At 31.4% G+C, this 22,205-nt stretch overlaps 3 protein-coding genes across 13 annotated transcripts; 2 read left to right on the top strand and 1 right to left on the bottom strand.

The window, feature by feature from the left end:
- Positions 1 to 7: 7 nt before the first annotated feature.
- LOC106672861 lies at positions 8 to 15,331 on the bottom strand. Of its 11 annotated transcripts, none has more exons than XR_002909793.1 (4): positions 15,313 to 15,331; positions 2,701 to 2,975; positions 1,722 to 2,615; positions 8 to 1,644 (listed from the first exon to the last, which is right to left on the bottom strand). XR_002909793.1 is itself a non-coding variant. In XM_024224586.1 (2 exons), the coding sequence occupies exon 1, from the start codon at positions 2,579 to 2,581 to the stop codon at positions 1,739 to 1,741; it is 843 nt and encodes a 280-aa protein (XP_024080354.1). In that variant the 5' UTR covers positions 2,582 to 2,690; the 3' UTR covers positions 9 to 1,644; positions 1,722 to 1,738. The 11 variants fall into 11 exon arrangements, 1 of the variants encoding a protein (XP_024080354.1); XR_002909788.1 differs by lacking the exon at positions 15,313 to 15,331 and adding an exon at positions 14,897 to 15,306; XR_002909789.1 differs by lacking the exon at positions 15,313 to 15,331 and adding an exon at positions 14,897 to 15,306 and having other exon boundaries at positions 2,811 to 2,975.
- Positions 5,146 to 11,987, top strand: LOC112126144. The gene is made up of 2 exons (XM_024224587.1): positions 5,146 to 5,467; positions 11,480 to 11,987. The coding sequence occupies exons 1-2, from the start codon at positions 5,285 to 5,287 to the stop codon at positions 11,714 to 11,716; spliced, it is 420 nt and encodes a 139-aa protein (XP_024080355.1). The 5' UTR covers positions 5,146 to 5,284; the 3' UTR covers positions 11,717 to 11,987.
- A 241-nt stretch (positions 15,332 to 15,572) lies between the features above and the next one.
- LOC106672921 (coiled-coil-helix-coiled-coil-helix domain-containing protein 7) lies at positions 15,573 to 22,076 on the top strand. Its single transcript, XM_014404729.2, has 3 exons — positions 15,573 to 15,756; positions 16,676 to 16,774; positions 21,936 to 22,076. The coding sequence occupies exons 1-3, from the start codon at positions 15,673 to 15,675 to the stop codon at positions 22,041 to 22,043; spliced, it is 291 nt and encodes a 96-aa protein (XP_014260215.1). The 5' UTR covers positions 15,573 to 15,672; the 3' UTR covers positions 22,044 to 22,076.
- The last annotated feature ends 129 nt before the right edge of the window (positions 22,077 to 22,205 follow it).

Raw genomic sequence — 22,205 nt, 5'->3', positions numbered from 1 at the left:
TAGTTTTATTACATTTTCAATATAATCCTCAGTAAAAATAAACTTAATACATACCAGCCGCTTTCCTGGTTGTTCTAATAAGTAAATAAAACCAAACAGTTTCCACTACAAATTAAAAAATGTCACAATTACTAAATACTTTACAAAAAGAATATAGAATAGTTTTCATATTTCAAATCCATTGCACAGTATTGGATAATCTAGATAGCCTGTTAATCTGTGGCAAAAGGCAAACGTCTGGATTTTCAATCCAGTCATTTACATTTATTTGACAACAGAACTAAATCATTTTCTCCCATTTTTAATTTTTTTCTTAATTTAATCCAGTAATTTTAGCATTACACAGTAAATCTACTTGGACTGTTTTATTTTTTACTGCTATAAATAAAACATGCAATGGGTAAAAGTTGAGGAAACGGTCAAGTGAGTGGCCACACATTTGAAGTCATGTTTCAACTGAAAAGAAATGCCTCATAACTTGAACAGAAGTCTAAACATGAACAACAAAACTTTGGATGTCAAATCACTGTTTGTGGATCACAATTGTTCCTGTGTTGCAACATGGCAAAAAATATATACAAATGAATAAATATTACAGTTTGTTTCAGAATTGTCAACTTAAATCCACCAAATATTATCATAAGACACTGGTTATAGATTCGATTTGATTTGGAATCAGTATTAACACAAAGCCATAAAAAATAAATTACTATAAAAATTTGTATCTCAACTCTTACCCATTACAGTAGTCTCACTAATCTGATCTAATTGGAACCAAGCCCTGTTCAGATTAACTGACTTATTTCCAAATTCAGAAGTATTTACACACTGGATCAAATAATATAAGATATATACATGATAATCTGGAAGTTTTGAAAAGCTGGACAAGGGTGAGAGTCCGTGTTCACTTTCAAAAAGCCACATGAACATTGTTGGGCCCATTTGCTGAGAACAGATGAATGATGGGAGACATTCGCTCGGTGAACTGGTGTTAAAATGATAAAGGGAAACTTACATTAAATTCTGCAGCTGAACCTTCTCAAATGTGGTAGCAGCTTCCACATAAACAAGTGGCTCTTTGTATGACTTACAAGTTTTGCATATTACTCTTTATTTTAGGACTATGTAGTCATATTTTTATTTAATTTGTTTTTTGGTTTTGTGGCCATTAGATTAAATAACATTTGATTGTATTTATAAGTAAATGTGTTGTTTTTGTTTATATACAGTTTTAATTTGTTCAGCTAGGCAATTGTGACTTGGCCGAGAAGTAAAGTTCAGACTGCTGAGTCATATCAAGGGGTCTAAGAAGTGATGATTGAAAGGTCATTTCATTTTTAACATTAATTTACACATGTACTAAAACTTTTATTACAACAGCAATATTTGTCATAAATTGCATCTAATACTAATATTTTACAAAATAAAGAAAAAATAATTCATGTTTGTCTACAAGTTAAGTAACTTAATAAGAATTACAAAAAACTTGTCTTTTTTATTGCAATTTGTTTCCAAATCCAAATAGAAACTGTCATAGTATTTACAATCATACTAAAAATTTTGTATGTAATAGAGCAACACAATATTTTCAGGACATGCCTTACTTTTTTCAATCCACTTTTTTAATTGATGACATACATATGGCTGAAAAAAAGGAAGTGTATTCTTTAATTTTAGTTAGTTAATTTTTAGTTAAATAATAATAATAATAAAATACTTACCAGAAATAAAGTGTAGTTCACATTATATTACACATTTTCCAAAATGGTTTGTTTCCTTCTGGCCAGTCATTTTCAAATTGAGAATCATCTATTCTATTGTTAATCATCGACAAATCATCTACGTTAACAACCATTGAATCATTGGGTGACACCTGTTGACTATTTGTAGATGTACAGTTTTCTTTATAATTCCAAAATCGAAAAGGAGAAGAAAAATAATTCCATCTGGAGCCTTCTGAAGACGTAGATTCTTTAATTTTCTTTTTATTAGGTGAGTCATTAATACTATAACTCGCTTTTCTTTTTGATGCTGGGTGTGGAGAAACAATACCCCTCAATGGCCTCCTCCCACTCATTTTAAAACCAGCACCATACTTACTCCTAGTGAAGTCAGGGGTTATTATTTCATTTGTCATTTTTGTGTTGTTTTCCTCCTTACAAAAAGAGTCATTCAACTTTTCAGACAATTGTGCTTTTGATGTGGGGCTCTCTCTTGATTCTTCAAGCAGGACTTGCACAATTCTTGTTTTATCGACTTTATCAGATTCCTTTACCTCTTTCTCTTTCTCCAGTTCAACCAATTCATCATCGTCACCAACTACATCAATATTTTCTTCTGTCTCTATAGATTCTCTTTCTTCATATTTCCTTCCATTCACTAATTCGCCATCAGTCTGCACATCTTTTTGACTTACTATTTCATCTTTTTCTTTACTTATAGTAGATTCAGTTCCATTACTCAATTCCTTATCACCATTTTCCTTTGGGCTCTCTCCATTTAGAACACCTTCAACTGTGGCTTTCAATTTTGAATCCTCTGTCCCAGATTCTGCTCTATTTTGGATATCAGTAGAGGCCATTTTTTATTTTAAATTGATGGTCAATTGCCTGAAACTATCATAACAATTATTTTGACTTTTTCAAGTAAAGTATAAGCCCATAAAATAATATTTCAATAAATAACAACCCAAATACTAACAAAACTATATTTTGATTTGGGTTCATAGATAAAACCTTACTAACAATATCCCATAATACAAACAATATCTCATAATTATATTAAATAGGTTTGTATGCTAATAATATTACTTATGAGATACACTGGAAACAAAACTTTTTTTCATCAAGGAAATTATTAAAACTGTACTGTAAATTATTGTCAATATATTTGGTGGGAAGGGATGTGGTCCAATGAATGTTGTATGTTGAAACTATGGCCAACTTTTGGCGTTTTATTTCACCTTCCTTAGGGCTCTACAACAGATAAACAAACATATAATTTTTATAATTACTCAGCTATGTAAGTGAAAAACAACAATCAACATATTTTTACAACTTACAGATTCTCAGTCAATATTTACAATTATTTTCTTTTATCAACATTATGAAACTTTTTGTCTTTTTTTATCATCTCTTATTTTTACTAAATATGTTTTTTTAAATTATTTATTAAAAATAATAAGGGATGGTAAAATGAGACAACAAATTTTATGCATATTGATAAAAGAAAATAATTTTAAATTTCGACTGTGTTATTTCACAATAAAGTTATAATTATTTTTTTAATATATATTGGTATGTACTAAAATATACTATATATATTTTTTAATATATGTAATACATATAGATATACATTAATAATGTATAAACAATGAAACAAATTATTATATACTGCAGTCGAATGCTCTACCACTGAGCTATACCCCCAGTTAATTATTATATACTTGTTAGTTTTGATTAAAAATAAAGAACTAATTTCATATTCATAAAACAACTATTCATGTCAAAAACGTTAATCTATTATATTTTTAATTGATTCTATTAACCAAAGTATTTAATTTAATTTTATGCAAAGTATAGTTGAGTTGAAAAATAATGCCCCGTTCATCACACTAAACAATTCTGTGATATATTTGGAGGTCATGACATTTTTTTTCCAGCAAACACCTTTTGAAAGATCATTGTCTATCTCTTTTTTAACAATAGCCATCAAACGAGTAACCCAAACAGACAATCCAATAGAAAGTTAAACAGAAGCCAAAAATGACATAATCCAATTTTCACAACAAAAAATGCATTCTTTGACCAAACACCACAGAATTCTGATTTTTTAAATTACTTTAAATGTTTGAATTTCATCATTAAAACATTAAAGTGCATTTTTAAACATGCAAGGTAGTTAAATATATTCTTTAGTATATGTTTTTCTCATTCCAACTGGATTTGACTCTCAACCCCTCACCGTACAAGTTTTTTTCTGAAGTATGTTCAAAAATTACCTTTTTTTAAATAACTAATTTATACTCTTTAAGACGTAACAGTTGTTATTTCAAATCTTTTTTAATTAATGTTTAATTATGTACCAAATTGGTGTCTCAAAAATGTTAAATTATTGAACGAGTTAACTCGAGCAAGTCAAAAAATACAAAATTTGCAATAAACCAATTAAAATATTTATTATTATTTACAAATGTAAAAAAGCATTTATAATATAATGTACAAGTAAATGAATATGGTCGGGAATAAATTTAGAAAAACACATTTTTTACTTTTTTTGCCGACATTTTGAGCTTTATTTGTTTATTTGCATTATGATGTTGCCACAGCTATGGCTGAGTTTGCATGTATCTATTCTGTAATTAATGTTGTGTATGCCTCTGTTGATGTAAACCATCACGACTGCAACAAATTATAACAACCAGTCACTAAAAAATAAAAATTTTAAAAAATATTACAGATGTTTTCACAGTAAATTACAAGATACAAATAAGTAGTAAGCAACTGAAAAGAATATGGATAAGAGACCTCTCGAATATTAATATCATATATTATTAATCCAGAGCTTTCTATATAATGACCTTAATGCCACAATCACAAATCAAAATCCAATTTGCTGGTTGTATATCACATATACAGTTATAGAAAAATAAATGAAGTAAAAAAATATCCATCTACAACTGCATATGTATGATATACAACGAGCAGATTGGATTTCAATTTATGATTGTGGCATTAGGGGTGTTATACATAAAGCTACCCACTGGCATCCGCTCTGGATTAATAAAATGATTTTAATCTTTATCCTTTTCAGTCGCTTATGTGGTAATTGTGGGGAGTTGAGTAATAGTATTTGTATGATTTTGTAATTTACTATGAAAATGTCTGTACTATGTTTTGATGGATGAAAAAACAGGTGGCATTTAAAGATCTTTGTGAAGATTGTTATGGTTTATGTTAAAAGGGGCAGAAACAATTAGTCTTAAAATCTCAACCTTGTAATCTTTGAAAATTGGAATAATTGTCCGATCCATAAATTTAGCACCCAGGTATGTGTATGTCGAAAGTTTTGATTTTTATAGTAATTTTGATTGTCAGTTGAGTAGGTAATAAAGCATTTTAAATAATTTGTCGAGTGTGTTTTTAATTGTATATGTGGATTCCAAGTAAGTCTTTTATCAAGTGTAAGTCCTAAATAGTTATCTTTGTCGGATTGAGGAACAAGTTCATTGTAAAGTGTATGCTAGGATAAGTCTTAAGGAAGAGTGTGTAACAAACAAATTGAAATGAACGTGAAGGTGGTGATGGACTTTGGAACTTGTGAGAGACAAAAGTGCAGAAAGGCTAAAAGGCAGAGGACAGGAGGCATTCCATTGGGAGACTGCGAACAAACCACCTCGAATGTAGCTGCTTCAACTTGGCTTGTGAAGAATCATCTTATGAAACATCAGGAAAACAGCATTCATCGTGTGAGTCTTTTCCTATTCCATATTTCCTTAATTTTATTCCTTGAAGATTGCGCACACATAAATATTATGAATTCATTTATTTTTAACAATAGTTTAAATACTTCTTAATTATATTTTAAGTTTTTTTAATATTGTTTCAAGAAGAATTGATTTTATTTTTTTGTAAAGATTTAAGTTTGAAGATTCATTTTAAAAGAAAGAAGAGTGTAAATATAATTTTGAAAAAATAAATAATTGGAGTGAATAAATTCTGTTTCCCTTACAGTGCCTTTTATTTTTAATTTTTTCCTTTTATTAAAATAATAGTAAATAGAAAATAAATGCAATTATTATTGTAATTGTTAAAATTGTATTTTAACGTTTTTCATAAAAAAAGACCCTAAAAGTCTAACAAAATCGGAAAGAAATTAACAAAAATGGCGCCCGAACAAAAGTAAAAGAAATTAACAAAAAATGGCACCCGAACAAAATTAAAACAAAATCGGAAAGAAATTAACATAAAATTGGAACAAATTTAAAACAAAATTATTAAACAAAAAATTATTACGCCAAATATCAAGATGTAAAACAAACAAAAACTAAATTAATAAATACAAATATATGTCGCTTAACTTAATATAAACTATATTTTAACCAAAAATAAAAATTTTTGGGGTTTACAAACACTTTAAATTATTGAAATTTCAACCTAATCACAAAAAACAATAATATTAAAAAATTAAATAATAAAAAATATTAACTGGGATTTGTTCACTTGTCTTCCAAAAAATAAATAAAAACGAAATTTGGAGTTAAATAAATAAAATAAAAGTTCCCTCTTGATTAACAACTATAATTTGGTAAAATGGATAATCCAAGTGAGGAGGAACAGAGAATTTGTAATGAAGAAGGTTTGGCACACATTACACAATTCCAAACACCTAATGCACATCTCGAACACAATAAACAACAATTAGAAGCAACACAAGCAATGCACAAGGAAACATTATCTTCCTTACTTCACAATTCACCAAAAAATATAAAAAGAGATATACAAGCTAACGTTAAAACTCTAGTGGACCAATACGAGAAAGCATTAAAACAAAAACTTCACGCTTTGAACAAAAAACAAAAAAATGCAGTTTTAAAAATTGATAAGGACGCTAATAATTCTACTAGAGCAAATGAAACTTTAAAAGAAAACGAAATATTTGAGGTAAAAGAAGCAATAAACTTTTCAATGCAACCTTTTTCACCTCACGCTGTTAAAGAAGGAGAAGACAGTCACCAAACAGATCAAATTAATGATAAAAAACCACTTTTTAAACATAATATTATACCATATTCAGTATAAAATAGGTTGCAAAATGTCCATAAGTTCAAGTTATATAATGCCGAAGCAGTTTTGAATTTTTTAATTGGTCTTCACCCAATAGCTGAGCGTTTTTTGATTTTGCCACAATTTTAAAGGCTTAGCAGACTTACACACAGGGGCAGCGGAAGCAACACTTTCAGCAGCCGCAGCACACCCAAATATTACATTTGAAATTTTACGTCGAAGTTTGTTACATTACCAAATAACCGAAAAACAATTACAAATTTTACATGCTAAATACTTTTTAAGAAACCAAACAGATGCAGAAACATTACGGAATTACATAAACAATAAAATTTTAATTGCTAAAATTTTGGGAGAGGATAATGAAACAAAATTAGTAGAAGCAATTATTGAAGGAATTCACCCTAAATTTCTTGCACTCTTAGGTTCAAAACCAGTTATCACTTCTTTAAGCGAATTATGGAATCAAGTTACGTACCTAGAAATGATCTTAGCAAATCGCACTATGGAACAAAATATTCCTATTGCAAAAAACCCAGATAGGACTTAGAAATTCCGAACTTTTCAGTACAATTTACTGGAGGATCTGCATGCGCAAACGTGCCAAATCCAGATCAGATTTTCCCAAGACAATTTAAATGCAATAGGCAACCCAATTACAACGAATTCAGATTAATCAAAATAGAAATTACAATTTCAATAAGCATGAATTTAATCATCAGGGAAATTTTAAACAAAATGTACCACAAAATAGAGGATAAAAAAATTTTTATCATTACAATCCAAATTCGAATAGTAATCAAAATCGATATAGTCCTTCAGAGCAAAGAAATTATTACAACAGAAATTACTCAAATCAAAAAAATACAGGCAATTATGTAAACGTTAGTCCAGTTCAATTTTCAAAAACACCAAATTATTCTTATAATAAGGCGAGATTTAATGAAAACAGAAATAAATTCAACCATCACGATAACTATCATAAACATAATAATAACAAAAACAATTCGCAGGAATATTACAACAAAAACAAATATAAATTATTTACACCTCAAAAGGAATATGGGTTGATGGGTGTTACTCCGGAATATCAGGAATCTATTAGCAATAACGGTGTACCAGATTTTTATAATAAAAAAAACTAGTAACGTTGGGGGGCATCAGAGGGATTTCTGAAAACTTTTCAAATTATTTTAAAGACGACCATATTAACAATTTTTTGGGATTTACAAAAGTTAAAATAAACCAAATCGATGCTATTGCCTTATTTGATTCTGGTGCAACAATTAATTCTATAAGTTTATCTTTATTTAAACGCATAATACAAACCATTAAAATAAAAAATTGTGATTTTAATTCAAAAAATACTATAATTACAATTAGCGGAAACAAAATAGAGCCATTTACAAAAATTAAATTAAGAATTCAAATAAAAGGTTTTTCGTGGAAGAAATTGTTTGTTGTCATCGACGGATTACCTGTGCCTTGTATCTTATCGTATTCATTTATGAAACAAATAAAAATCGAAATTATACCTTCTAAGGATCAATTCTATTTTGAATTCAATAAAAAAAAATACTATTCCTTTTTACCACATTATAACTTCCTTATAAATAATTTCAAAAATTTAAACGCTACAGTAATTAATAATAAAGACTTAAATACAAATGAAAATTATGATAAAGATCTGCATAAACTAATAGCCCATTTTCAAAAAAAAATATCTGAATGTTTTAACTACAGAATTAGGCAGAACCACAATAATGAAAATAAATTTGGAAACAATATCAAACAAGATTGTTCATTCGCCTGCCTATCCTCTTAACCCACCACAACTACAAATTATGAAGGAAATCATTAATGATCTTTTAAAAAAGGGAGTTATTTCTAAAAGTTTTAGCCCATATGCTTCTCCTGCCTTTCTAGTTCCGAAACCTGACAAAAAATCTTACCGATTAGTGATCAACTACAAAAAAATTAATGAAATTATAAAATATGTTGACTATCCCTTACCAACTATTAATTCTGTATGCGACTTTTTACGGGAGGCTAATTATTTTTCAATAATCAATTTAAATCAGTCATTTCATCAAATACCCTTAAACAAAAATACCGCTGAATTAACGTCATTCGTCGTACCATTTGGAAAATACCAGTATAATTTTCTTCCATTTGGCATGAGAGCAGGAAGCGGATATTTATCTATGCTCATTGATGAGATTTTCAGGGAAGAAAAATTTAAATTTATTTGGTAATTTGTGGACGACTTATTAATTTATACAAAAGGAAATTTGTCAGATCATAAAAATGTATTAGACTATGTATTTAATAAAATGAGACACACTAACTTAACTGGGAACCCCACAAAAATGCAATTAGCAAAAAGTAAAATTAAATTTATGGGTCACATAATTTCAAAAAATTCTGTCCAAATCGATCCCGATAGAGTAAGCGCTATATTAAAAACTCCCAAACCTAAAACAACTGGCAAGCTTTATTGGCTCCATATCATACTATTCAAAATATTTACCATCAATATCAGATATTTTATCACCTTTGAATGAATTAAAAAGAAAATCTACAAAATTACAATGGGGAGATTCACAACAAAAAAGCTTTGATGAAGCAAAGAAATTATTGACAACTGCACCAATATTGCAAATGCCCGATTTTTCAAAAGAATTTGTATTGTCATGCGTTGCATCTCAAACTGGAATAGGAGCATTTTTAGGTCAATATCAAGATAATATTTTACTTTCAATCGCATATTATTCTCGAAAACTGTAAAAATCCCAATTAGCATACAATGTCTGCGAAAAAGAATTGATAGCTATAATTTCCGGTATCGAACATTTTTCTCAGTATTTGCATTTCAAACAATTTTCATTAAGAACCGATTGTGTGGCTTTAACTTGGTTAATTAATAATCCCAAATTAACGGGAAAATTAAATCGTTGGTTGAGTTTGTTGCAAGGGTACGATTTTAAAATTTCACATGTACCAGGAAAAAACAACCAAATCGCTAATTTGCTTTCACATCAAGTTGCAAAAGATGCTCCTTCATTGGAAAAAACAAGCACGGAATTTGAAAAAAGAATTTTAAAATGTTGGCCTGGTTTAGTTTTATTAAAATTTCCTGAACTCTTTGAAAATCTAGAAAATTATCAAATGAAAGATGAAATATTAAGTCCAATAATAAAAAAATTACAACAAAAGATAAAAATAGAAAATTATCTATTAAAGGGTAAAATTTTGTATTATAAAAGTAAAAAAATGCCAGCACCGAAAGTTGTACTTCCGCAAATTTTGTATACGGTTATTTTTACGTATTTCCATGATAGTGAAATTGGAGCTCATCTTGGATTTAGAAAAACTTTGCAACGCATAAGACAATATTTTACTTATAAAGAAATGACTAGGGACATAAAAAATAGAATAAAAGCGTGCGTGATTTGTGCAAAAATCAAACCCCTCAATACAAATATGAAACAGAATAGAATCAAACATATACGCAAAACAACCATTCAAAAAACTTTACATAGACTTAATAGGTCCTTTACCCAGAGGGAATATAACAAAGGCACAGTACATTTTAATCGGCGTTGACGCCTTCTCCAAATTTATTTTCGCCAAACCTTTATACAATGCAACAACCATTTCAGTCATAAACGCATTAAAACTCGATGTTTTTTCATCCTTTGGAATTTCAAAAATTATAGTGTCTGATCAAGCAGCAATATTTAGATCCCGTTTATATAAAAACTTTTGCTTTTCTCTTGGAATCACTTACTACCTAAACATACCATACTACCCTCAAGCTAATGCCGCAGAACGTACAATCAGAACCCTAAAAATTTGTATATCAGCATATTGCAGTGATGATCAAAAAAATTGGGACAAAAATTTACATCTTTATTTAATTGCTTTAAACAATTCTGTACATTCTTCAATGGGATATTCTCCCGCCTTGTTATTTTTGGGAAGACAAATGAATCACCCACTAAATTTTAAATTTACATTAGACGAATCCATTAATCACATAACAGACAAAAATAAAATGATAGAAATGTGGACTAATGCATTAAAAAATTTACAAAATGCACATTATATTGCTTCACAGAACTTTAATAAAAATGCAAAAAATGTAGAATTTAAAGTAGGCAATTTCATCATGTATAAAACATATCATTTATCAAGTAAATTGCACCAAAAAAATGCCAAATTAATGCCGAAATTTTCAGGCCCATATGAAATCATAAACGTACGTTCTAGAGTTTCCTATATAATAAAATCAGTCGAGGATTGCAAAGTTGCACATGATAAAATAATTGTGGCACATATCTCACAATTAAAATACTGTGATCCTGAAGTAGTAAAAAAATTAAAAAATACTTAAATAAAAGTTTTAAACATTATAAATAATTGGCACTTAACAAAAAAGTATAAATAAGTTATAATAAATAGATTTTGAATTTAGTAAATTTGTTAATAAGGTATACATAAAATTTAATAAATTAATTGTACACCCAGCACCAAATTATGTAACATAGTGCAACAGGGGTTTGTTTAAAAATAAGAAACCAACAATAATTTTCTGTAAATATAATAATATGTACATATCTAGTGTATTAAATTCATAAAATTTTAGTTTATATTAAGAATACAAGATAATATTTTTATTTTTATTTCTGTAGGGTCAAAAAGAAAACACTGGGGTACTCCTTTCTTCTCCTGTCCTACTACCTATCCGATTACCATCTGGAAGGAACTCAAAACAGTCTACATCTGCATCCACAGCACATAGTACAATCTTCATCTTCAACAACCAGTTATGCATCTCGCAGACCAATTATGTGCTCCCACAGACTTCGTCATGTATGTTCGCACATTTTTTGGGGTTTACAAATTTTGTAACAAACAAATTGAAATGAACGTGAAGGAGGTGATGGACTTTGGAACTCGTGAGAGACAAAAGTGCAGAAAGGCTAAAAGGTGGAGGACAGGAGGCATTCCATTGGGAGACTGTGAACAAACCACCTCGAATGTAGCTGCTTCAACTTGGCTTGTGAAGAATCATCTTATGAGAAAACATCAGGAAAACAGCAATCATCGTGTGAGTCTTTTCCTATTCCATATTTCCTTAATTTTATTCCTTGGGGATTGCGCATACATAAATATTATGAATTCATTTATTTTTAACAATAGTTTAAATACTTCTTAATTATATTTTAAGTTTTTTTTTAATATTGATTCAAGAAGAAATGATTTTATTTTTTTGTAAAGATTTAAGTTAGAAGATTCATTTTAAAAGAAGGAAGAGTGTAAATATAATTTTGAAAAAAGAAATAATTGGAGTGAATAAATTCTGTTTCCCTTACAGTGCCTTTTATTTTTAATTTTTTCCTTTTATTAAAATAATAGTAAATAGAAAATAAATGCAATTATTATTGTAATTGTTAAAATTGTATTTTAACATTTTTCATAAAAAAAGACCCTAAAAGTCTAACAAGTGTAAAGGTGATATGTTGTGATTTTGAGGGGATAAACTTTATTTTCCAAAGATTTCTCCATTTTTTAATTGTTGATATGTGGTTCTGTAACATAAGTGAAGCTTGAGTAGAAGAGGGATGGTTAATACGGCTGTGTCATCTGCATATGTGGCAGTAAGTGCCTTCTCATTTGTGGGCATATTAGAAGTAAAAATTGTGAACAACAGCGGAGCAAGTATTGACACCTGCAAGCACTTCTTCCATATTAGAAGTCTCTGATTCTGGGTTTACTGCGAAAATTTCTCCTTAAGGTATGATTGTAATCACATAATAGACTAGGTAAAAATAATTTTAATTCATATAATATTCCCTTATGCCGTACATTGTCGAAGGGCTGAGAAACATATGGAAACACTCTAGTTGCATACAGTTTCTGCTCGAAACATGAAGTGATGAAATCTCTAATGCTGTAAAGTTTATGAGTAGTGGAATGGTGGGTTCGAAAACCAAATTGATGGTCTGGTGAAATGTTGTTTGAAGTAGCAGTAGAGATAATTCTTTTGTAAATTAATTTTTCGATTAACTAATAGGGCAATAAGACGATGGGAAACCAATTTTTTTGAGGCTTTGGGATCATTTTAATGTAAGAAAGTTTCCATTGGAAGTGTGAAGTTCTTAATATTGCTTTAAATAAAGAAGTCAGAAAGACAGACTTTTTGAAAAATTAAAAAAAAATAATTTTTAAAAAAGGTTTTTAAAAAAATTTATTAGTAGCAAAGATTGTGTTTGCCAAAATCTACCAGCAGTAGGGTGTACTAAAAGAGCCTCGCAGGTAATTGTAAATAACTAAACTACTCAAAAATGAATAGGTTATTGCCAATTTTATAGTATTGACCTACCCTAGCATTTTCATTTTACTTTTATTATAAATTGCCATAAAATTTATTAAAAATTATTGTTTTTTACTGAACAAAAATTTACATTAAGGAATTTTGACAAACAACAGAATAAAATGTTTTAATTCCATAATTTTGTTTATTGAACACAATGTAAACAATTAATATTGTGTATAGTCCTCTGTTAGCTAAAATCTCTGTGCACCTGTTAGGTATACTGTTAAAAGATTGTCACTAATTTCAAAAGGAATTTCACTACATAGATCTTGCAACGCAGCACTCAGTTGTTGCAGGTCAACTGGATGCTAATGGTTGAAAAACCTTCCCTGCAACGCATCCCACATGTGCTCAATGGAACTGAAGTCTAGAGACAATGGGACAGAAACGCGACTCATCAGTAAACTTAACAGCATTCCAATTGGTGTTCTCTTCAAGGTGCTCACTGGCGGTGGGCTGATGCTGCAGGTCGTCTCAAAGGGGCATAAGATGTGAAGCCAACCTACATAAAGGCCTGCCAAAACAGCTTCTACTTCATTTAGGATCTGGTGGGCACTATGGAAAGTGTTATATCTTGCAGCAATGACAATATTTCTCATTTCTGCCCTCCCTTAGCATCGTAATGTGCTGAGATCCACTACTATCCTTTTTGCATTTCCAGTCTCTCGGAGCCGGGATAAAGCACGGGAGACTATACTCTAAAATACCGCCAACTGCCTCTGTGATATCTACTTTCCAGTGACCTCGATGACTCATTCTTACAATAATATTACGAACTTCTGGTTCAAGATGTCTTTCCATTGTTAAAGAGAATACAACTGGATTAAAATGGAGAAAAGACGAAAAAAGGAGTTGGTTTACAAAATGAGTACACCTCGAGTTTACTATTCTTAAGTAAATCCGTTAATAAAAATTAGAATTAACTAATTTTTTTGTTTTGGGATTTTTTTTTAATCCAACGAACAAGAATATAACAGTTAATTTAATTAAAATTAATAGAATAAGAATAAATTACAAATATCCCTATTCATTTTTGAGCAGTTAACTACTAGCCGAGATAAAATCCAGAGTTGGCGTCGGTTGCTGCAGCGGTTAGGCGTTGACACGGCGCCCATCACTGGAGGGTCCTTGGTTCGAATCCAGCGGCCCAGGCAAACAAACGGGCTTTTTTCAAAAACACCGCCCATCCCGAGGGTTCATATAACCTCGTAGCCGAAATATCCTCGTAAAAAAATCCAGATTTAAGAAAAAAAAATTGTCTGAATTAACTCGGGATAATAACTGAAAATTGCATTCTTTAAAACGAATTATATCGTGACGGTAAAGTAAACTCATGGTTAAACCATGTAAACGATATTTCCATTTAAAAATAAATGTAAAAAAAAAAAGTGTAAAGATAATTATAGATCTCAATTTAATCTTATCTCTGCAAATAAAAATTTAATTTAACTAAGAAAAAGTAATTTAAAAACTGATATTTGAAGAGTAAGACAACTACGGTCGGAGGATTTTAAAATTCCATCTAAAAATGAACGATTGTTTTCCACATAATTTAATTTATTATATACATATAAGTTAGTCTTCGTTATTTTACGAGGTAATTAAATAAAAAAATGAATTTTGTTTAACTATTAGTCCTTGAATATTAAAATATAACAACTGAGGTCAATGGCCTAAAGGAACAGTTTAAGAAGAAAAGGAATAAAGACAATTGTGAAAAATAACGTACCTTTTTAAATACGAAGGTTTCTAACCAAACACAACAAACTAGCCACTACTAATCACAAACCGTATCCGTTTATCTTATATTAAACTTGAATAGCATTTTGCTAAACATACCCTTATTTCATTCGGACGAAATGAAAGAAGTATTATAAATATTTTCGTCGAGCCTAACGCTCGTCTAAAAAAAAAAGTAGAAAAGAACTAAAATGAAAATTTAAGCAGAGCTCTTAGAAATCCGTAAACTTGTTTATATGTGTAAATGCATGTATACACCCGCGCGCGCGAGATCATACAAAACTACAATAATTACGTAATTCGTAAACAGATGAAAAGGACCCGACACTAGGCTCTAGATATGTAAATATCGAGTTTTGAGTGTGACTAGTGAGTACAAGCCAGTGCTGGCAACATAGTACATACCACTCAAGCGGCAAGCGCAAGATTCTTGTACGAACATTTGGAAAAACGTTGGCCACGGTCAAGGCCAGACACGAAAATTGATAACAAAATGTTATAAACATACAATTAATTTTTATTAAATACAATTTTTCATTTCAAACTAATTAATCAAATAAAAATTGGAAAGGACAATTTCCTTTAATTAAATTGAAAAAAAAAATAGAAAAAATATGATATCAAAGTTCTAACGCCCTACTGTTACACATGTTCACAATGAATATAATCGATTTCTATCAATAATAATCAATAACCTCCATAAAATGTTTATTTTTGATTATAGATTATCCAGAAGATAAAACGATAAAATATAACAAGTAAATAATGGCTAATGATTCAAAATTAACGAGAAAGGAAAGAAATTTAAGAGCTCAACTAAATAATGAAGAAAACAATCCCTGTTACAAGGTATGATGGTAGATAATCATTATATTACTTTCTTTATTATTTTGTAATCATTTTTAAAATTATTTTAATGTAAATAAAAAATGTAAAAGTGTATTTTGTTGTAAGCATGGACAAACAACTGGGAAGAAGGTCTGGATTTTTTAAATGAATTGTTTTAAACATTTTTTGATGTTATTTTGTGTTTTATTCACATTGTTATCAATTAAAGATAACTAACGGACAAAAGCCAATAAAATAGCCCACACCGTCATGTCAGTTGATTCAATTTGAAGAAAAAATGAATTGTGTTGGATGCGAGAAACTAGCAACTCTTTCACATCATTTGATAAATCGAGTATCCATCTATTGACAGTAATGTTTGATAATGGCAATATAAGTTTTACTGCTTTTTCTTCAAGCATAACAGATACAATATCATTACATTACAAATACATACATTCATTCTCAACACAAACTAGGTATACACAACTATTATTACTATAAACAAAAATCAACCCCATTTCCACCAAGAATCAAAACAGGGGACCCAAATACTCACTGCCATGCTCAAGCACAGTTCTCAAATCGGTAGGCATTCCTGCGACCTTTCTGCTTGAAGTCAAGGAATTGCACTGTTCCATTAGGTGGGACACAACGAGCAACCTTTCTCTGCATCTCAGATATATACACGGGTTTGGCTCAAAAGTAAATATCCTAGTGTCAACCTTGTATGGCCCAATCTTAATCGGGTGAGAATGACTGTTCTTCTTGAGTCATATCCTCCGAGAGCCATCCATCAACCGTGCTCTTGCTATGTGGGAGCTTGTCTGTCGACCTCCCATTGATGCTGCCACCCAATTTAGAAATTGTATTACTTGCATATTATTGCCTTTTTTTATTTATTTTATTGATATACATTAATTGATGGTTTTCTTTCTAGGAACATGTTTTCTCTCTTAATTGTTTGGCACAAAACAACTACAATGGAGAAGTTTGCCAAAATCATTTTGCAAACTACCGAACCTGTAGAACATTTTGGGTATGTATTTAAACATAACTCTTTTACAATAATTCAGGTGCACCTAATTTATTAAATGTCAATCAAGAGTAAATGTTGGATTGTGAAGATAAATACATGCAAATCCAACTTATAGAATTTATTTAGAAGGATCCAAGTATGAATGAGGCCATGTTACCTTCAAATAGTCATCTACTATGTATGATATGAGGTATTTGCTTGGACTGGACAACTGACATGGAGTCCCACATCTTTGACATCCTCAACATATCTAGACACAGACGCCACAAGCTTATTGCTTTATTTTTTAATAGATACTTTAGTGACTGGGAGTTTTAATGGAGCCCATGGTTGAGGCCAGGACTGAGTAAGCCGTTGGTCAAGGTCCGTGACTATGTAAGCCATTCGTTGAGGTCCGGAGCTGTGGATAGAGTGATTCAGTTGACTTGTGCAGTGGGAAAAGGGACTCAGGCAGCATTTGACCGGTAGCCAAGTCAGGTGTGTTGAGATGGTAAGGTTGCAGATGCTGCGGGTGCCCTTGCTGTTGTGCTGATGTTTTCGGTATTGCATTAGCGTTTTTTTTTTTTTTTGTTCTTCTTTTCTTTTTTTAAGGTTTATTTATTCATGCTTCACAAACAGCATTATATGGAATTATATGCACATTTTACATTTGAATGTGTAGTGTATGAGAGACAATTAGTTTTAGTTTAATTTAAAGTTGTAGAAAAAGTGTATTGACTGGGAGGGAAGAAATGTGAGACAGACGGATCCCATTTCGTGCGACGGACGTTGATTCAGTCTTGTTCTAATGCTGGGAAGAAGATGATCGCGGCCGTCTGGCTGATACTGGGTGAGTGTCTTGTGTTTTGTCCCTCTCAGGATGAGTAGTTTAGGCAATCCTGTCTTCGTAGAATAGTTTGGGGAATTGAAATATCTGTACATAGGAACCCAAACCTTTGCTGTAAGTTCATGTGTAATTCTGGAACCTGCACTTGTCTGGAAGTCCCGTATACCATTATCGTATAATAGACAAGAAATAGAATTCATTTATGTAATTTCGCTAAGGATAATAAAATGTTAGTATAGTAAGTAGTAGTTAATTGTTTTCCAAGGGCCAACCTAACAGAATGTTACAATACATTGTCAATTTTGAAAACTACTTACCAATGATTTCACGATTTTATACATCACATGTCGGGTTATTGTTTCTATAGAAAGTTGAATATTTATTTATGAGTTTGCTAAAATATGGTCAATATTCCTTCTTCAGGAGCCAGGTTTTTGCCGGAAGGCACTGTAGAACCTGCGTCGCCATCCGCTTTATCAATGGTAGCCTGGCTTGTTGGGCGTCTCGCATTCCATCAGTAGTTGGTCCACTGTCTGCACTGAGTTTGTCCACAAGGACAAATGAGGCTGTTGATGATGTTTAGTCATTGCAGATACTCTGCCATTCTTCGATCTCCTGTCAGCTTATCTTTCATTTTTAAGTTGCTGACTCTAAGCTGTGAAGAGATACTTGGAAAGACCTCTTTTGTGACTTTCCCTTATTAAGTTCTTCCACAAGTCTTCCCAGACTTCCAGACTGTATTCTCTTATCTTCCTTCTTTGTATAAAAGAGAGGTCGACCTTCATTTCAGGATGCATCCATTGCCATCTGTTCACCAAGTTTATTTCCCTCAATCCAATGTGTGCTGTGACACACGTGAACGTAACAGTATGGCTTAACTCCTCTTCTCAGTGTTATTTTTTCCATCAGAGGCATATATGTATCTGAGGAGTAAGGATTCCAAAGTGACTTCGCTATTAGTGACTCTCTCGTTAGTAAGACAGTCGGGGAGACGAGTATCAAGGCATTAGGTGAGAGTTCATAGAGTAAATAAGTCTGAGGTCAGCAGGGCAGTTCTTCTGCTTATATATGGGAGGCTCCACACTGATAGGCTGGAATGGAACAGGGCCATTCCAGAACTGCATGTGATCACCACAGATACAAATCAGGCTTTCTATGACGCGTTTTGAGCGCTTGTGTAAAACAGGCCTTAGGTGTCAAAAGATTGATTTACACCACCATCATCGGTCCAGTAATAATAATATTTAACAACAACTAAAAGAAATGTATACAAAACAAAGTACACATGATAAATACCGTCTGACGGAAGTTGATGTTGCATCACTACACCAACAAAAATATAAGAATGAAATATGTAATTGAAAATTAAAAGGTAGAAAACTTTTAAGAATACATGAAGAAGAACAAAATTAAAAACAGGCAAAAAAAACTATTAATTATAATTACGATAAGACCAAGGTTGCCGCGCGTATCTGATCAGTGCTAAGTAATTCTACATCTTGCAGAAACCACCCATTGCCAGGGGCTCTAGGTATTCAATAAAAAAAAAAGGCCAATTTCCATTTGTTCGGGTGCGTCTCCGTCACCGAAGCACCTGATTTGCGACGTACATTGTACCCCTGTATCTACAACCCCTATCTTCTGGAAATCCACCAGTCATAATACACTTCCCTCCTTTTTCCTCAAAAACCCATCCCTTCCAGCCCTCTCGGACGAACACATGTCCTTTCGCCCTATCTCCTCCCCAAAGTGTTGCGCCATAGTAATTCACCTCCGTGTAAAATCGCCGTTACTTAGTTTCCGGAATCTTCACGGATTCCCCTTCTAATCGCCATATGATCTCCACCTCCGCGTCCATTTCATCTCCCGACCGCATCACCCCAAACCTATGTATGAACCTATACGCCGTAACCTTTTTCCCTTAATATCTCATTTTCCATTTTCCATCTATCATCATTATAATCCCACGAACGAATCATCCATCAATATCCACCGAAGACTCCATCATCTCACTGGCTACTACCTAGATTGCATTGTCTCATTCTCTTTGCCATTGGATTTCATCATCTTGTAAGCCATAGAAATTTCATTAAACAGTGAGTCTTCAATTACTCCTTTCGTTCATTATTTATTCCTTCATCTAACCATTCCTAAACTAACATCCCCTATTCAATCGGGAATCTTCCATTCCCGTTGGTGCCAAAACAATCTTCTTATTAACTTCAACCCCTCCCTCCAGCGGTGTTCGTCGGCGCATTTTGAATTTGGCTGCTGGCGATCACCATTTAAAGACTGCAAGGTTATTATTAAAGTTATATTTATTATATTATGCTACATTGTGTTATTCATTTTGTTCTTTGTAATCCTTTATAGCAGGTTAAATTGTGTAAACTATTAATTAATCTTTATGTAAGGTAGAAATAAAAAAGCCAGTGTCACGAGTGGGATTTGAACCCATGACCTTCGGCTAAATACGTTGCTCTACTACTTGAGCTATCATGATTTCGATCCACTCGGACACAAACTTCCTATCTCAACCTGTTTGTAAACTATGTTAACTTGGGTCTGTTAATGGGCAGTGGCCCACAATATGTTTGAAAATAAAAATTGTTTATTTAGGATAACCATAATGTATTAATATATACAATAAAATAATAACTTTGCCAGTGGTAATTTTGTAATCAACAACTACTGAGAAGCAATTATTGTTGCTACTAGCAACAAGTTGTTTATTTTTTTATTTTACGTTGCAGTAGATCATGCTTCATGATCCTAGATAAAAGTGATTTGTCAAATAGTTATCTAAACTGCAATAATAATAATAATTGCTTTATTAAAACAAAAAAAATTTCTTTAAATTAAAGAACAAAAGCTTTATGGACATGGATCATCTGATGCGCCTGCCAGTGGTCATTGGTTTACAAATATGTTTAGAGAAGAGAGAAAGAAGAAAAGTAAAAATATAAAAAAAAAAATGCAAAGTATAATAACAATGAAAGAATAAAACTTAAAAATTAATTCTTGCATCAATTCGTATCTGTAGCTTCAATGATGTTTAGCATACCGAATCAAACACTGAGAATTTGAGCCATTCAAGAACTGCAATAGCTCACTTCTTGGGAGAGTAAAACAACCAAGGACCTCACCCAAAATCGAGCACTCTTCCAAAAAGTGAAACACAGTCTCGACGATTATGAGAATTGCAAAGGGAGCATATACCACAGTTGCCCCTATTCCATACAGTGGAATTTACAGTAAAACCTAACATCCCAGCTTAAACGCCCATCATAGTTCATGCGTGGAAAGACAGTCAAAATTTGGCTTCTGGAAATCAAACATGGGTGAGCCATCAACTCATCCTGAATAAATGGTTCTGTGTCCAGAGTCGTCACTACATTATTAAATTATCATCTGAAGTAGTTACAGAGAAACAATGGGGGAAGATGGTCTGAAAATGGTTCGGATAGCACCTCGAAGTCTTCAATCAAATGTACACATTGTTACAGAACACAGCAGAGACCATTCACAGATGAGCCCATACTCCCAACAAAAGCAGATTCACCTTTGAAGTCAGGGAAATCTAGATCATTTACAATAATCAAATCAAGATCATCACACTGTCTAAAAACATTCTACCTGATTCATTGATAACTTTGATTACCTATACCATCTATGTGTGTAGAGATTAATGACCGTTAATCGATAGTTATTCAAATATCGTGAGATGCGGTCGGGCACCCCTCAGGCATCTCACGATATCTGAATAACTATACCATCTACATTTATAATTAACAAAAAGTTCCTTTGGAATTATTTGGGAAAATCCTAGGCTCACATCACAGCCAACAACCAACATTATCATGTTATTATTTTCATTCAGAAAAATGTTTAATTTACAAAAATCCTTGGCCTAGGTATTACAGTTTAGTAATAAGTTGGCAACATAATTAACCTCAGATATCCTAAAAATTTGAAAAATATATAGTTTGTCTTTTGTCAAGTAAAAGCTGAATAAATCCCTTTACGTGTGGTGTTTAGTGACAGTTACTTAATGGTTATATTAGCCAATTGCTGTAAAATTGGCTTCATGCTGTTGATGTAATAAATAAATTATTTTTCTATTGATGTTTTTGAAACATTTTCTGTCTCCCTTACTGGAAATAAGTTCTATTAGAATTAATAATTAATAACACTGATGAAAACATTTTAAGAACACTTGTTTAACAAACAACAGCAATTCTCACTGTTATTAACTGCGGTCTTAAAAATATTGGAATTAAGTGTGCCACCGAAAATACTGTGTAATTAAACTAAATACTTTAATTTTATTTACAGCATGCTGTCATAAGGAAAAGGCGTAATGAGGGAATTGAGCCACATTTGCCACCCTTAGAAGAACGACAGACGATAAAAGACAATTTTTTAAAGAAGGGGGCTTTATGATGCTTTTTAAAAATATATATCGGCCTTTTTATTCTATAATTTTATTATTTTATTTTAAATATTACTGTTGATTTGTACAAAAAATAAGTAACATGAATAAAACACTATTTTATTACTATTTTAGCTTTGTTTGTAAATAAATATATTAATGAACTGGTTTTA

The sequence above is a fragment of the Cimex lectularius genome, unplaced genomic scaffold (genome assembly GCF_000648675.2).
Source record: "Cimex lectularius strain Harlan isolate CLEC.00 unplaced genomic scaffold, Clec_2.1 scaffold46, whole genome shotgun sequence".
NCBI classification, from domain to species: Eukaryota; Metazoa; Arthropoda; class Insecta; order Hemiptera; family Cimicidae; genus Cimex; species Cimex lectularius.
The sequence above is the reverse complement of the archived record's forward strand: the minus strand, read 5'-3'. Positions and strand labels throughout refer to the sequence as shown.